General features: G+C 68.5%; 1 protein-coding gene across 1 annotated transcript; it reads left to right on the top strand.

Annotated features, from left to right (window-relative positions):
• Nucleotides 1-5,556: 5,556 nt before the first annotated feature.
• NAGK (N-acetylglucosamine kinase) lies at nucleotides 5,557-10,678 on the top strand. The gene is made up of 10 exons (XM_067297232.1): nucleotides 5,557-5,609; nucleotides 7,112-7,196; nucleotides 7,321-7,419; nucleotides 7,623-7,764; nucleotides 8,867-8,977; nucleotides 9,081-9,193; nucleotides 9,274-9,361; nucleotides 9,797-9,894; nucleotides 9,995-10,073; nucleotides 10,322-10,678. The coding sequence occupies exons 1-10, from the start codon at nucleotides 5,581-5,583 to the stop codon at nucleotides 10,507-10,509; spliced, it is 1,032 nt and encodes a 343-aa protein (XP_067153333.1). The 5' UTR covers nucleotides 5,557-5,580; the 3' UTR covers nucleotides 10,510-10,678.
• The last annotated feature ends 1,336 nt before the right edge of the window (nucleotides 10,679-12,014 follow it).

Below are 12,014 nucleotides of genomic sequence, written 5' to 3'. Positions count from 1 at the left end.
AGGAGGCCAACACGTCCCCAGCATGGTGCAGGAGGCCAGCATGTCCCCAACATGGTGCAGGAGGCCAGCACGTCCCCAGCATGGTGCAGGAGGCCAGCATGTCCCCAACATGGTGCAGGAGGCCAGAACATCCCCAGGGTGGTGCAGGAGGCCAACACGTCCCCAGCACGGTGCAGGAGGCCAGCACACCCCATGGGGTGACACCAGAGCCAGCACATTGCCAGGTTGTTGCAGGACACCACCCTGTCCCCAGGGTGCTACAGGAAGCCAGTGCATCCCTGCAGGGTGTTGCAAGAGCCCAGCACATCCCCTGGGGTGGCACAGGCCAGCATGTCCCCATGGGGTGATACACGAGACAGCATGTCCCCAGGGTGGTATAGGAGACCAGCATGTCCCAGTGGGGTGATAGAGAAGGCCAGCACATTCCCCAGGGTGGTGCAGAAGACCAGCACGTCCCCAGGGTGGTGCAGGAGACACCATGTCCCCATGGGGTGATACAGCAGGACAGCACGTCCCCATGGGGTGATGCAGGACACCAGCATGTCCCCAGGGTGGTGCAGGAGACACCATGTCCCCATGGGGGGGATGCAGGAGGCCAGCACGTCCCCGTGGGGTGCAGGAGGCCACGCTGTGCCCAGCGCGGCATTAGTCCCCTGCGAGGTGTCCCCGAGCCCGGCCGCACCAAGCCACGCGTGGGGACGTGGGGCCCGTGGCGGCCCCCCTGCCGGCTCCGCGGCTCGGGGCGGGTGATTCGGGGGTTAATCGCAGCCGAGCCCCCGGGCATCGGCCTCCTGCGAAACTCCCCCCGCGGCGAGGCGGGAGGGGGCCCGTGTCCCGGGAGGAGCACGCAGCCCCACAGCGTGGCACCCCACGGCACCCACACGGCATCCCAGTGCACCCACACAGCACCCCACTGCACCCATACAGCATCCCAGTGCACCCACACAGCATCCCAGTGCACCTATATGGTGCCCCACTGCACCCACGTGGCACCCTATTGCACCCACGCACCACCCCATTGCACCCACACAGCATCCCAGTGCACCCACACAGCACCCACTGCACCCACACGGCATCCCACTGCACCCACACAGCACCCCAGTGCACCCATATGGCACCCACACAGCATCCCAGTGCACCCACATGTCACCCTATTGCACCCGCATGGCCCCCTATTGCACCCATGTGACACCCCATCGCACCCGCACGCTGCACCAGCACCCGCGCGCCCCAGCACAGCTCACCCGCTCTGGGCGCACGAACCGGAGCGACGGGTTGCCCGTCTGCAGCAGCGGCGCCGCTCTCCGGGGACGGCAACGCCACCGCACCGACCTAGCGGCATCGATTCCCGCGGCCCGGAGCAAGGGGCCGTGGGCGCCGGGCTGGTGGCGTGGAGACCTGCCCCCCCGGGGCGCTCGGCATCCCCCTGCATCCCTCCGTATTCCGTCTAAAACCCCTGCGTCCCCCATGTCCCCTGCGTCCCCCTGCATCCCGTCTCATGCCCCCCATCCCATTGCATCCCGTTGCATCCTGTTTCATGCTCCCCAACCTGTTGCATCCTACTGCATCCCGTCTCATGCCCCCCATCCCATTGCATCCCATTGCATCCCATCTCATGCTCCCCATCCTGTTGCATCCTACTGCATCCCATCGCATGCCCCCATCCCATTGCATCCTGCCGCATTCTGTTTCATGCCCCCCATCCCATTGCATCCCACATCCTGCAACATCCCATCTCTTCCCCCCACATCCCATTGCATCCCGTTTCATCCCCCTGCATTCCATCCCGCCCCATCCCATGGCACGTTTCCCTTTCTTCCCCCGCGGCCAGGCCGGGGCACCGAGGACTTTCCGGCCCGGCGGGGCAGAGGGGCCGAGCCGGGGCTGGCGCGGGAGTCGCACTCGGAGCTTTTCTCCCCGCTGCCGCTCGGGCTGGGGGGTGAATGAGGTGCCGGGAGGCCCGGGAAGAGCCGCGGGGGTTCCCAGCACCCGCCTGACCCCCTGATCCTGCTCAGCGCCTCGGCGGCTCCGGCCCTTGGGTCTGCATCCAACGGGGTCACCCCGAGGGGCTGGGCAGAACTCCTGGGCCCCGCCGGGAGCAGCAGCAACAGGTCGGGAAGGCGGGAGCAGCCCGCTGGCGCCAGCCCGGCTCTAAATCCCCTCTCGTGAGCTGGAAAAAAGGCTCCTCCGAAGCCGATTAACTCACTTTCAAGCCCGGCCCCCGGCGGAATCGGTGAGGCATGTGCCGGCGCCTGAGCTAATGCCGCCGCGGCCGGGGAAACCGAGGCACCGAGCAGCGCGGGCTCCGAAAGCGGAGCTGGGAACCGCGGAGCCGGCGAAACCGGCCGCAGCGCCGGGTCGGGGCGGGATGAGGCGGATTTGCTCCTGCAAAGGAGCTGGGAAACTGCTGGAAGTGAAAAGCTCCGGACTGCGGACGTCTCGGCGAGGGGAGGCCAGGTGGGCGGCGAGCGCAAACGCCACCGCGACGACCCTGCGCCGCCACCGCCGCCGGCTGCTCCGCCGGCGCGGGAACCGGCGTCCGCTGCACCGCCGCGGCCGCAAACCGGTCTTGCACCCCGTGCTCTGGCCACCCTATGGGTCAGTGCAGCAGCAATCTATTATTATTATTATTATTATTATTATTATTATTATTATTATCCTCCTCCTCCTCCTCCTCCTCTCTCCCTGCGCCCCAAGCAGAGGAGCCCGGAGGGCCGCGCGCAGCCTCGGCGGTGCAGGACGCCGCGACACCCCGCAGCCGGGGAGCGACTTACCCAGCCCCGGGGCCCGGCGCGGACGAGCTTCGGGGATTTGGGGGACATTTTCAGCAGCTGGCGCCGTCTTCCCATGTCAGGGGGCCGCTGAGGCCCCGCGCTCCAGCCTGGACAGCCGGGAGGGGTGGAAAAAGGGACGGGCGGATGGGTGGCTGGATGGCGGGATGGACGTGGCGGGGATGGACCCGCGCGGCGTTTCCAGCGGAGCGGCAAGCCCGAGGCGCGGAGAGGGGTGGCGCACCGCGAGGAAGGCGGCCAGGGGTAAGGACGGATGGACGGACGGGGCCCAGGTCGCCGCATTCCTGCAGCTTCTGCTGCCACCGGGATGGAGGCGCGTGATGCCAAAAACACCGGCTCGGCCGTCCCCACCGACCACGGCCCGTTTCACCGCAGCTTCTCTGCGGAGGGGAATCGCGGAGGCGCCGGGGCCGTTTATTGCCCCGTTCGCCCGCAAAGGCGGAATCGCTGCCTCCCGCCCCGAGCCGGCGCCGGGCGCGTGTCCGAGGGCGACAAGGGAGCCGAACCGGTGTGGGGAGGTGTCCGCACCGCTGCGCCGCTGGGGACAGCTGCCACCCAGCAAGCCGTCCTCATCCCCATCCCCATCCCCATCCTCATCCTTGTCCCCGTCCCCATCCTCATCCCTGTCCCCATCCCCGTCCCCATCCCCATTGCCATCCTCATCCTCGTCCTTGTCCCCATCTCCATCCTCGTCCTTGTCCCCGCCCCCATCCTCATCCCTGTTCCCATCCCCATCCTCATCCTTGTCCCTGTCCCCATCCTCATCCCTGTCCCCATCCCCATCCTCATCCTCGTCCCTGTCCCCATCCTCATCCTTGTCTCCATACCCATCCTCATCCCCATCCCGGTCCCCATCTTCATCCTCATCCTCGTCCCCATCCCCATCCTTTTCCCCATCCCTGTCCCCGTCCTCATCCTCATCCCCATCTCCATCCTCGTCCTTGTCCCCGTCCCCGTCCTCATCCTCGTCCCCATCCCCATCCCCATCCTCATCCCCGTCCCCATCCTCATCCTTGTCCCCATCCCCATCCCCGTCCTCATCCTCATCCTCATGCCTGTCCCCATCCCCATCCCTGTCCTCGTGCTCGTCCCCGTCCCCATCTCCGTCCCCGTCCCCGCGCCGCCGTGCAGCAGGCCCCTGCGCCCACGCAGGAACGGCCGCTGCCGCCCCAAAGCGCCGGGCTCTGCCGCCGGCCCCGACCCCCTTCCCCGAGCGGCTCCCGAAGCCCCGGCGCACTCACCGCAGCCCCCGGCTCCGCGCAACCGTCCCCCCGCGGCGGCGGCCGGTGTCCGGCGGCGCCGGCAGACAGCCTGGTGCCAGGAGGGGCTTAATGAGGGCGGCGGGTTCGGGGGGGGGGCACGTGCTCGCCCCTCCGACGGGATCGCGGCTTAACCCTTCCCCTGCCGCTCCTCCGCCGCGGCCCCGGGGGGGGGTGAAAGCACTTGGAGGGGAAGGGGGCGAGGGAGCCGGCGGGACCCCTGCCCCCGTCCGCCTGCCCGTCCGCCCATCCGTCCACCCCTCTGTCCTCTCCAGCCTCTCCAACCATCCACCCCTCCCTCTTCTGCACCTTTCCGGCCATCCACCTGCCTCTCCATTTGTCCTCTCCATGCATCCAGCCCTCTCCGTCCATCCATCTGCCTCTCCATTCTCTCCACTCATCCTTCCATCCATGCACCCATCCATCTGCCACTCCATTGACTCGTCCATCCACCCCTCTGTCTTCTCCATCCATCCGTCCATCAACCCCATGTGTCCTCTCCAGCCAGCCAGCCATCTGACCACCCCTTCATCCTCTCCATCCATCCATCTATCCCTCCATTCTCTACATCCATCCATCCATGCGCCCATCCATCTCTCCCTCCAACCGCCCATCCGCCCACTCCTCTGTCTTCTCCACCCATCCGTCCAACCAACCACCCCTCCATTCTCTCCATCCACCCATCCATCCTTGCACCCATCCCTCTGTCCCTCCAACCACCCATCCGTCCAACCAACCATCCCTCCATTCTCTCCATCCATCCATCCATCCTTGCACCCGTCCATCTGCCCCTCCAACCACTCATCCAACCACCCCTCCCTCTTCTCCACCCATCCGTCCAACCAACCACCCCTCCATTCTCCCCATCCATCCATCCATCCTTGTGCCCCTCCATCTGCCCCTCCAACCACTCATCCAACCACCCCTCCCTCTTCTCCACCCATCCGTCCAACCAACCACCCTTCCATCTTCTCCAGCCATCCCTTCCATCCGCCCACCCCTCCAGCCCCTCTGCCCGTCGCCCCTCCGTCTTGCCCACGCACCCATCCGTCCATCCGCCTGCCCCTCTCCATCCCTCCGTCCCCTCTGCCCCGACGTCCCCCCTCGCCCGCCCGGGGCAGCCGCCGGCCCCGGCGAGCAGCGGGCGAAGCGGCCGCGTGTCGGTCGCCCCGCGCGAAGGCAGCGACAGGCGGGTCCCCGCCGCGCCGGGGCGGCCCGGGGCAGCAGCAGCAGCAGCCGCCGCGGGGCCCAAAAGCGCCGGTTTCCCCCCCAAAGCGGGAGCGGCGGCGTTACGGAGCTCCCGCCCCGACGGGGGCCGCGACGGGGCGGGCGGCGGCGGCGGCGGCGGCGGCGGCGGGGGAGGGGGAGGAGAGGCGGGGGGGGGGAGGGGAGGAGAGGCGGGGGGGGGGGAGGAGAGGAGAGGCGGGGGGGGGGGAGGGGAGGAGAGGCGGGGGGGGGAGGGGGGGGCCCGGACGCCTGGGCTCCCGGCGGCGGGAAGTCCCTCCCCGCGGGCGGGGCTCGGAGCCGCCATGGCTGCGCTCTTCGGCGGCGTGGAGGGGTGAGAGGGGCCCGGGCGGGACGGGGCGGGGGGGACACGGGGGGGGCGACACCGCCGGGGGTGTCGGGGGGGCAGCGCCGGGGGGGGGTGGGGGGGCGCCGGGAGCCGCGGGGCGCCGCCGCCGCCGCCACGGGACGCGACCTGCCCTCGGAGCCGGCCCGGGGGGGGGGGAATCTGCAGCCCCCCCTCCCCCCCCAAAGCCCAAACTGCCCCCGGTACCCCAGCCCGGGGGGGGTATTTGCAGCCCCCCCAAACCGCCCCTGATTCCCCATTCCGGGGGGGGCATCTGCAGCCCCCCCCAAAGCCCAAACTGCCCCCGATACCCCAGCCCGGGGGGGGGTATTTGCAGCCCCCCCAAACCGCCCCTGATTCCCTATTCCGGGGGGGGCATCTGCAGCCCCCCCCAGCCCCGAACTGCCCCCGATACCCCAGCCCGGGGGGTGTATTTGCAGCTCCCCCAAACCGCCCCTGATTCCCTATTCCGGGGGGGGCATCTGCAGCCCCCCCCAGCCCCGAACTGCCCCCAATACCCCAGCCCGGGGGGGGGCATTTGCAGCCCCCCCCCCAACCCCAGACTTCCCCCAATACCCCAGCCCGGGGGGGGCATCTGCAGCCCCCCCAAACCGCCCCTGATTCCCCATTCCCGGGGGGGGCATCTGTCACCCCCCCCAGCCCCCAATCTGCCCCTGATACCCCAGCCCGGGGGGGGTATCTGCAGCCCCCCCAAACCGCCCCTGATTCCCCATTCCGGGGGGGGCATCTGTCACCCCCCCCAGCCCCCAATCTGCCCCCGATACCCCGGCCCAGGAGGATGCCCCGTGCTTGGCTCCCCATGGATTTGGGGCATTTTGGGGCGAAGCCCCTGGGTGCGGGCAGTGAGCGAGGGGACGGGGACAGGGACAGGGGATGGGAACAGGGACAGGGATGGGGACGGGGATGGGGTACCGGGACGGGGACAGGGATGGGGATGGGGATGGGGATGAGGACCGGGGACGAGGATGGGGATGGGGGAACCGGGATGAGGACGGGGATGGTAATGGGGATGGGAACAGGGACAGAGATGGGGACAGAGAATGGGGATGGGGATGGGGTACAAGGATGGGGACAGAGATGGGGACGGGAATGGGGTACCGGGACGGGGACAGGGATGGGGACAGGGATGGGGATGGGGACCAGGGACGGGGATGGGAATGGGGGAACCGGGATGGGGACAGGGACAGGGATGGGGACAGAGAATGGGGATGGGGATGGGGTACAGGGACGGAAGATGGGGGACCAGTACAGGGACAGGGATGGGGATGGTGGACCAGGACGGGGACAGGGATAGGGATGGGGACAGGAGTGGGGACAGGGAATGGGGATGGGGGACAGGGATAGGGATGGGGACAGGGAATGGGGACAGGGGACAGGGACAGGGATGGGAACAGGGGACGGGGACAGGGGACACGTCCCCGTCCCCAGCGTGGCCCGGCACGACCCTTAGGGACGTCTCGCTCCCGCAGGGGGGGGACCCACTCCAAGGTGGTGCTCATCTCCGAGGATGGCAGGATCCTGGCCGAGACGGAGGGACCGTGCACCAACCACTGGGTGAGACGTCGCCCGCGGCCGGGGACCCCCGCCGCCCCCCCAGGCCGGAGCGCGGGGCCGGGCCGGGCCGGGCCGGGGGGTCTCCGGGATGGGGGTTTTTAATCGCTTCCCTCTCGTCCCTCAGCTCGTCGGCTCGGAGAAATGCCTGGAGAGGATCAACCAGATGGTCAGCGAGGCCAAGGGCAAGGCCGGGGCGGACCCCCGCGTGCCCCTGCGCGCCCTGGTGAGTCGCCGGCCCCCCGCCACCGACCCCCCGCTCCGCGTCCCCCCCGCGGCCAGCGGGACGCCGGGATCCCGGGCAGGAGCCCCCCGCCCTGCCCCTTCTCCTGCCCTCCTCCGTCGCCCCCCGGAGCCGGGACGCCCCGCGCCGGAGCGGGGGCGCGGGGGGCCCTTGGCCGGCTGAGCCGAGCCGTGTGCCGGGGCCAGGGGCTGTCCCTGAGCGGCGGCGACCAGCAAGATGCCGTCGGCAAACTCCTGGAGGAGCTGCAGCGGCGCTTCCCGCACCTCAGCGAGAATTACTTCATCACCACCGACGCCATCGGCGCCATGGCCACCGCCACCGACCACGGTAGGGCCCGCGGGGGCGCCGCGGACGGGAGCCCGGAGCCGCTCCGGCGGGCGAGGGAGAGCGCTGCTCGGAGACGCGGGGCGTCACGAGTCTCGCAGGGTCCCGCGAGCCGGGGCCGGCCCCGAGGGGACCCGGATCCGCGCGGGCCCAGCTCCTGGTGCAGAGGATGAGGAGCTCCAGACGGAGGATGAGGAGCTCTGGAGGAAGGATGAGGAGCTCCGGAGGGAGGATGAGGCTGGAGGGAGAATGAGTGCTTTGGAGGGAGGATGAGGAGCTCTGGAGGGAGGATGAAGAGCTCTGGAGGGAGGATGAGGAGCTCTGGAGGGAGGATGAGGAGCACTTTGGAGGGAGGAAGAGCTCTGGAGGAAGGATGAGGAGCTCCGGAGGGAGGATGAGGCTGGAGGGAGGATGAGGAGCACTTTGTGTTGAGGATGAGGAGCTCTGGAGGGAGGATGAGGATCGCTCTGGAGGGAGGATGAGGAGCTCCGGAGGGAGGATGAGGAGCTCCGGAAGGAGGATGAAGAGCTCTGGGGGGAGGAAGAGGAGCACTTTGGAGGGAGGATGAGGAGCACTTTGGAAGGAGGAAGAGGATCGCTCTGGAGGGAAGATGAGCGCTTTGGAGGGAAGATGAGCACTGGAGGGAGGATGAGGAGCTCTGGAGGAAGGATGAGGATCACTCTGGAGGGAGGAAGAGAAGCACTCTTTAGAGAGGATGAGGAGCTCCGGAGGGAGGATGAGGAGCTCTGGAGGGAGGATGAAGAGCTCTGGGGGGAGGAAGAGGAGCACTTTGGAGGGAGGATGAGGAGCACTTTGGAAGGAGGAAGAGGATCGCTCTGGAGGGAAGATGAGCACTTTGGAGGGAAGATGAGCACTGGAGGGAGGATGAGGAGCTCTGGAGGAAGGATGAGGATCACTCTGGAGGGAGGAAGAGAAGCACTCTTTAGAGAGGATGAGGAGCTCCGGAGGGAGGAAGAGGAGCTCTGGAGGGAGGATGAGGAGCGCTCCAGAGGGAGGATGAGGAGCGCTCCAGAGGGAACGTGGGCTTGCAGGGCCTCGGCGCCCGGCGCCGCGCATCCCCCATCCCCGCTCCGATCCGCCGCAGGCGGCGTCGTGCTGATCTCGGGCACCGGCTCCAACTGCAAACTCATCAACCCCGACGGCTCGGAGATCGGCTGCGGCGGCTGGGGGCACATGATGGGCGACGAAGGCTCAGGTGAGGCCGGGCGGCGCGGCGCGATGCGGCACGGCACGGCACGGCGCGGGGTGCCGGCGCGGCGCCCGCCGCCCCTCATCCCGGCTCCGCGCTCCCTCCGCAGCGTACTGGATCGCGCACCAGGCGGTGAAGATGGTCTTCGACTGCATGGACAACCTGGAGGTGCCGCCCCATGACGTCGGCTACATCAAGCAGGCCATGTTCGACTACTTCCAGGTGCGGCGGCGGGGGGCCGGCGCGGTGCCCGCTCGCCGCCCGCGGGCCTCACCGGCCCCTTTTCTCCGCCGCCCGCGCAGATCTCCGACCGCATGGGCCTCCTGACCCACCTCTACCGCACCTTCGAGAAGTCCAAGTTCGCGGGCTTTTGCCAGAAGCTGGCGGAGGGTAGGAGAGCCCCGCGCCCGGCGCTGGCGGAGGGGTCGGGATGCTGCTCCCACCGGAGCCCGGGTGCAGCTTGCGGCGTCCCAGCCACGTTGTGCTCCGGTTCCCACCAGCAGCCGTGTCTGGAGATGCGGTTGGGGTTGGGGATCCTCTTTCTGCGGCGTTTTGGGGCCGGCCGGGGTCTTGCTCTGCCCCCGGGAGCAAGGGATGCTCCGAGCCGGGTAGGACGACCTCGGAGCTCCCCCGGAACGGAGGGGGCGATCCGGGCTGGCGGTCCCACCTGGGGATGGAGACCCCGTCCATGATCCTGCCATGATCCTGCCATCCCCATTTCCGGCTCCTCGGTGCCTTTGAGGCTCCTGACTCCCAGCGTGACGGGGGGGGGGCTGCAGCCGGGTCCCCCCCCCGTCCCGTCCCACTGCCCCCCTCTGCCCGCAGGGGCCCGGGCCGGCGACCCGCTGTGCCGCCACGTCTTCGACAAGGCCGGGGAGGTCCTGGCGCGCCACGTCGTGGCCGTGCTGCCCAAGATCGACAAGGTGAGAGCCGCGCCGGAGCCGGGGTCGGAGCCGGAGCCGCGGTGCTGCCGGCTTGGCCCGGGTCTCAGCCGGCGCCGTTCGCCCCCCCCCCCCTCCGCAGAGCCTGTTCCTGGGAGAGCTGGGGCTGCCCATCGTCTGCGTGGGCTCCGTCTGGAACAGCTGGGAGATGATGAAGGAGGGTGAGCAGAAGGCCGGGGCGGGGGGGGGAGGGTCCGCGCCCCCGTTTGCCCCCGGCGGGGAACCCGGCAGGGCTCGTGACGCAGAGCTCTTTAGAGGAAGACGAGGGTGAAGGCCCCACACCCGGGGCTCCCTTTGAGGCCACCGAAGCCTGAGCCGGGCTCCCGACCTCGCCGTCTCCTGGAAGAAGGTCCTCCTAGGAGCCGGGGTCCTGCTCCCCCGTAACCCCCCCTCTCCCGCCCTCCCCCAGGCTTCGTCCGGGTGCTGCGGCAGGCGAGGAGGGACGGTGCCGACGACGCCTTCTCCAGGTTCAGCCTCCTGAAGCTGAAGCACTCCTCGGCTCTGGGGGGAGCCAGCTTGGGCGCCAAGAACATCGGCCAGGCTCTGCCCTTAGACTACACGAGCAACGTGGACGTCTTCTACACCCACTCCTTCTAGCCCGGCCCCGGCTCGGAGCAGCCGCGGCGTCTTCGGCTCTCGGTTGCGGCACGTTTGCAGACGCGCGGCTCCTCCTTGGGACGAGGGAGCGTCTTGGCGCCGGGCCGGGCGGTTTTGCACGGATCCGTTTTGCAATCGCTCAATAAAAGGTGATGCCGGTGGAAGGGCAGGAGGGGTCGAAGTCGTCTCTCCTGGGCAGCGGGACGGTGTGGAGTGCCGCCTCTCCCGGCGATGCTGTTCCCGAGCACGGCTGGAAGAAACGCCGGCAGCGCCGGGGCCGGGTGGTGCAGCGCAACTGCAGGAATCGGCGGCCGGAGCCGGGGCGAACCACAGCCGTGGCAGCCTGCAAGCGCGGGAGGAGGCTCTGACTCGGTTTGCAGCAGCCTCTTCGCTGCTTCCGGTTAGCTGGGAGTGGAAAAAAAGCTTGATGGAGGCTGGAAAGGGGAAAAACTCGGCTGGCAGATCCTCAGCTCCGGCGCAGCGAGCTCGGGCTCGGCCCTGCCGCTTAGCGGGAAAGGGGCGCCGCGTCTCCGTCGGCCCCCTGTAAAACCGCCTCTAAAGCCGCGCGCTGGTGCGGGACCGCGGGGAGCCGGGGCGCTCGGCGGAGCTGCCCGCTGCTGTTGGGTACCCGCGAGCGTTTCTTTGTTTGCGAAACGAGCAGCAACGGCTCGCACCTGAGATGGTGCAAAAAGGTGCTTCTTCCTTCCAGGATAAACAACTGCATTCGGCGTTTTTCCACCTCTTAAATAAAGCAAGTTGAGGGGGGATCCTGGTGCTCTTCCCTCCCGCGCTGTTCGATGCGCTCCAGCCCTCTTCCCGCACCCGGGCGCCGGGACGGTCCTCCCCGCTGCACCCCGGCCAAACCTGCCCGTTTGGTTTTGGGGAACTGTTCGGCAGGTCGCCGAAGTCCGGCCCGAGGGATGTGCTTTGGTTAAGGCTTTTACACCATCCCCTCTCTGCGCAAACCCTACCCGCCGGAGTCGAGCCCCGATAGCAGGCCTGAGGTTGGGTTTAAAACACGGCCCCTTTGCCGGGGCCGAGCTGTCACCCAAATCCCGCAGCGCGGCGCCATGGATTTTAACGGGCGTAGGGAGAAATCAGCCCATGCAGCCCCGCTGGGAAGTACAGGCATCCGGACTGAGGAGCAGTTCTCGTGCTCAGCAGGGCTGGCGTTAGGGCTTCACCCGCACGAAGGCAGGCTGCTCCGCCAGCGCGTGCTGCCGAGGGGTCTCCACAGCTGCTCCAGTCCTTGTCCAGCGGCAGGACAACGCCGCGGGCCTGGAGCCAGCTCAGCAGCACCCCGCGTTTTGCTGGAGGACAGAGGAGCGGCTGGGGAGCAGAGAGCATGTCCAGCTGATGCCAGCTGCCTCCTGATCAAAACCCAGCTACAGATTTAATACCTCAACCTCTACATGATCACTATGGGAATGTAACTCCCTGCTCCACCTCCTCCCAGGCGGCTTCCTCCTAACAGCTCCGGCTGCTTCTCTCTTCTTTTACCCTTC

Source organism: Apteryx mantelli, chromosome 5, assembly GCF_036417845.1.
Source record: "Apteryx mantelli isolate bAptMan1 chromosome 5, bAptMan1.hap1, whole genome shotgun sequence".
Lineage (NCBI taxonomy): Eukaryota > Metazoa > Chordata > Aves > Apterygiformes > Apterygidae > Apteryx > Apteryx mantelli.
This window is presented reverse-complemented; position numbering and strand designations above follow the sequence as displayed.

Coding starts and splice junctions, on each gene's coding strand:
- NAGK (XM_067297232.1), top strand. CDS start 5,581: ATGGCTGCGCTCTTCGGCGGCGTGGAGGG. Junction 7,420..7,622: donor GCGTGCCCCTGCGCGCCCTG/GTGAGTCGCCGG, acceptor TGCCGGGGCCAG/GGGCTGTCCCTGAGCGGCGG. Junction 9,895..9,994: donor TGCTGCCCAAGATCGACAAG/GTGAGAGCCGCG, acceptor CCCCCTCCGCAG/AGCCTGTTCCTGGGAGAGCT.